Genomic DNA, 4434 nt, shown 5'->3' on the forward strand with positions numbered 1-4434 from the left:
TGGGGTGGTGGTGGGCGGGATGGGTGGGGTGGGGGGGATGGGTGGGGGTGGGGTGGGGGGGGGGATGGGTGGGGGTGGGGGGGGATAGAGGAATCTGTTGTATTCCAGACCTCACTTTTATGTTTACTTTGTTTTTAGTTTAAAGCCACTTCCCTGTGGTACCCTCTCGCTCTCTGTGAGGACATCTCTCCATCTCTCTCCTCTCTCTCCATCTCTCCATCTCTCTCCATCTCTCCTCTCTCTCTCCTCTCTCCATCTCTCCTCCATCTCTCTCCCTCTCTCCATCTCTCCATCTCTCTCCATCTCTCTCTCTCTCTCTCCTCTCTCTCTCCTCTCTCCATCTCTCCTCTCTCTCTCTCCATCTCTCCTCTCTCTCTCCATCTCTCTCTCTCCACCTCTCTCTCTTGTCTCGGTCTGTCTGTGTCTCTGGTCGTTAAACATCTCGAGTTAAGAGGTTTGAGATATAACTGAGATATATATATATATATCAGGTGTGGTTTCTGCTGGACAGACCGTTCCAGACTGACACACTCTCTACAATGTTTCCACCCCCTGTTTCCCCTGTGTTCACACCCACACACACACACACACACACACAGAACAACGTTAATTAACCTTAAACAATAATATAAGAAAGAGTCTTTCTCCAGGGAACAAACATCGACACTTTTTGTTTGTGTTTGACACAGTGAAGAGAAAAAGTGTGTGTGTGGGTGGGGGTGTGGGGGGGGGAGAGTTGTGTATGGGGTGGCTCTGTTGGTGGGGGTGGTGGGGGGGAGGTTGGTGGCTGTGTGTGTGTGTGTGGCTGTGTGTGTGGGGTGTCTGGTGGGGGGGGTGTCTGTGTGTGGGGGCGGCGGTAATTCTGGCTGTTTGTTTCTGAACTGTGTTCTGACACTTAATTGACGGGATCTCTCTCTCTCTCCGTCTCTTGTTTTGTCACTGACTCAAAACGTGAGCACCGAGCGGTGAGCTTTCTTAAGGTTAATAACGACAGCAAAATTGCGCTGGACCATCAGCGTCTCAAACCTGTGTTGGGGTGGGTGGGGGGGGGGTCGGGATCGAGAAAGATGGAGGGCAGGGAGGGAAGGCACTGTCGAAGAGGGGGATCTTGAGAAGGGTCTTGAAGGAGGCAAAGGAGGGGGCGAGGCAGAGGGACTGCGGGATGGAGTTCCAGAGGGTGGGTGGGGGGGGGCAGAGTGGCTGAAGGCCTGCCCGCTGAGTGATGGAGCGGGCGAGGCATGGGACGTGAAGCAGGCTGGAGGGAGCCCGCTGAGTGGAGGGAGCGGGCAGGTTACGAGGGGGTTAGGAGGTAGGGGGGGGGGAGCAAGGCCATGGGGGCTTTGAAGGTGAGGACCAGGATCTTGAACTGTGTGTGATGTATCCTCTGTGTGATGGGAAGGCAGTGGAGTCGGGTGAGGATGGGGATGGGGGTGATAGGGTCAGAGAGCCTGGTGCGGAAGAGGACATTCTGGATGATCTACAGCCTATGGAGGGAAGGAGTTGGAACATAACATATTGTAATAATCTATACTAGTAAAACTGTCTGTCTGTGTGCGCTTCAAGCAGGATTTCAATAATCAATTGGAAGTAGAGACATGATTTATACCTCATCAGAAAGGTCTTGCACCTGGGAGTGACACGGGCATATTTGTTTTTGGGTACCTCCTATCGTTCATGAGTTATGACCTAAAATGTATATCATTTTTTCGCTGCAGTTATATCTGGTGGCCGCCAAGTCAAGGTGGTGGTGCTGTGGCATTGTGCAGTTACACCTGGTGGCTGCACAGGCTGACCGTGGCCCCGTGGTATCCTGCGTCACAGAGCATGCACGAAGCCAAGTGGGGGCGGGACCAAAATAAAGAACACAGACGAAGCTAAGCCTCAGCAACAACAAAATTACATTTTTAAAGTGCCTTTCCCATCGGGAGGACGTCCCCGTGAATATAAATCATACCTTTGATATTTGTCAATATAAAGATGCCTAAGCGAAAATCAGACCTTTCAAGGATAAGTAAGTGTGTCTGTCTGTGTGTCAATCTACATTCCCATATTGGATCCTTTGGTTGCAAGCGTAGCTGCAATGGGTGCAGCTAGAATAACATAAAATCCTTACATTTGATACTTTTTTGGTCCGCTGGGTGTCTGACATGTGGAAACTCATCACTATGCTTAAGAGTATCCAAACCAACCTGAGATTTCCGTGCAATCTCACCCGTACATTGTTGGAATGGAGTGCACACTCTCTCCCTGGAGGGATACCTCCTGCTTACCTAATTCCGGGAAGTATTAGGTGCAGTTCCAGTAGTAGTCTGGCCTTCCAGGTCCTGCCGATGATGAGCCAGGCTGGCTGGGCTGTCATCGGCGGTGCTCGGGAGGACTGCGGACCCGCCTGGCTCAGGAACCGGACTGGAGACTGTCGCTGAGGGTTGGCTCGATTCCCACATACATGTCACCTTGGGGCCAGTTCACCTTCACGGAGACCCCGCTTACCTGCATTTAATACAGCGCGTTCCACAATGTGATAGAATCAAAGAAATTCACAGTCGGCACATAGGGTCCACTCAATCTCTTGGAGCGAGGGGTTCATTCAATCCCACTGCCCACACTCCACCCTCACACACCCCAACGCTACCACCCCCCCCCCTTACCCCCCCTATCATACACCTGCCGCCCCCGTCTGACCCGACAGGACGTCCCACACCCCAGTGAATGAAAGACTGTCTCCTAAACTCACGTCTCAAAGCGCTGCACAGGACTCCTGGTGAAGTGTAGTGACTGTGTTGTAGGTGAAGGTGGCGGCTGATTTGTACGCAGCGACGTCCCACAGTTAGTGCAGTGTTACGGCGGGGTGGGGGGGCAAGGTGTGAGTGGTGGGGTGCATTTGGTGCCCTGTTCCAGAGGTGGGGGACGGGGTTTGTTCCCGTGTTCAGGGAGGGGGAGGAGAGATGCATTGTTTGTCGGTGGGGTATAGTCTGATACCCTGCACAGAGGGGGGGAGTGATTGAGGCAGTATTCCGGGGGGGAGTGTGATGATCGAGGCAGTAATGGCTGACACCTTGTCTCTCTAGATCACACCGCTCTGTACCAGGAGGCTGCCGGCACCAGCAAGGAGCAGGCGGAGAGGAGCCCGGGCGGAGCAGGCTTTTACCGGAACATTTTGCCCCCCAAGCTGTATACTGGCTACTGCGGCAGCATGTATGGCTACCACCCCTTCTCTATGGGCTTCCCTGTCAGCCAGGGCAGCTACAAGACCATGTCCCCCGCAATCTGCCATCCCCGAGGCAGCATCAGGCAGCCGCAGGCCACCCTGGGATCCTTTCACCCCAACTCCATGCTGGTGAGGCTCTTCACGGTGTTTCCCCCCAAATCATCCCCCATCCTACCCCTCCATCCTCCCCAAATCACCCCAGTCCTCCCCTCCCCAAATACCCCTGTCCCCAAATTACCCCGTCCCCAAATCCCCCGCTGACACCCCTCTCCCCCAGACCCTCCCCCCCCGTGCCCCCCTGACCTGACTGTCTGCTGTGTGTTGGCAGATGAGAGACAATGGCTACAGTCTACACTCCTCCTATTACTCACCACCATCGTTCCTGGGACCACGGCTCTTCTCCGGTCCCTCCTACCTCCCCCCGCTCCTCCCCCCGCGGACTGTGGACCCAGCCAGTGAGATGGAGGTCTCGGCCGGTAGGAACAACAAAATAATAATAATTACATCTGACGTAGCCTGTCAGGAGGATGACTCAAAACGCTTCACGTAAAGTGTAGTAAATGTGTGTTGTGTAGTGACTGTATGTGTAGTGAATTGCGTGCAATGAAAATGATTGAATGTGTGTAGTGACTGTGTTGTGTATTGACTGTTGTGCAGTGACTGTGTTATGCAGTGACTGTGTTGTGCAGTGACTGTGTTATGCAGTGACTGTTTGTGTGTTGACTGTGTGTTGTAGTGACTGTGTGTGTGTAGTGACTGCTGTAGTGACTGCGTAAATGTAGTGACTGTAGTGCAGTAACTGTCTGTATTGCAGAGGCCACTCCTGAGAGCCAGGACTCCGGAATCTGCCTGACAAGCCAAACCTCCTCCCAGGAACCCAGCAACTGACCCCCCCCCCCACCCCGCCCATTGGGGGAAAAAGGACCATCGGAGGAGACCCCCCCCCCCCCCCCGGGGGAGAAGGACCATCACGGGAGCAAGAGCCTAGCACAGTTTGCTTGTTACGAACACATGTTTTAAATAAATATAAATTTTTGGTGGTTTTCTTTATGGTCTCTCTCTCTTCCTTCCCCCCCCCCCCCCCCCCCCCCCCCCACCAGGGCTTTGGCTGCAGGGTTAACAGGAGCCGAGTGGGTTGACTCCCTGCCCCTAGTGACTGATCTGCCCTTGCAGGTCCTGCCAATGAGCCAGGATGGGCTGCGCTGTCGACAGCAGTGCTCTGGAAT

General features: G+C 53.9%; 1 protein-coding gene across 1 annotated transcript in view; it reads left to right on the plus strand.

Moving 5' to 3' along the window:
• Positions 1 to 4147, plus strand: part of LOC121848036 — a 10259-nt gene extending 6112 nt beyond the window's left edge. The window contains exons 12-15 of the mRNA XM_042334940.1: positions 1716 to 1794; positions 3069 to 3337; positions 3537 to 3684; positions 4023 to 4147. Of these exons, the coding sequence (XP_042190874.1) occupies positions 1716 to 1794; positions 3069 to 3337; positions 3537 to 3684; positions 4023 to 4096 (570 nt within the window). The 3' untranslated portion in view covers positions 4097 to 4147. The remainder of the gene's footprint in view (positions 1 to 1715; positions 1795 to 3068; positions 3338 to 3536; positions 3685 to 4022) is intronic.
• The last annotated feature ends 287 nt before the right edge of the window (positions 4148 to 4434 follow it).

The sequence above is a fragment of the Callorhinchus milii genome, unplaced genomic scaffold (genome assembly GCF_018977255.1).
Source record: "Callorhinchus milii isolate IMCB2004 unplaced genomic scaffold, IMCB_Cmil_1.0 Scaffold5, whole genome shotgun sequence".
Classification (NCBI taxonomy): Eukaryota; Metazoa; Chordata; class Chondrichthyes; order Chimaeriformes; family Callorhinchidae; genus Callorhinchus; species Callorhinchus milii.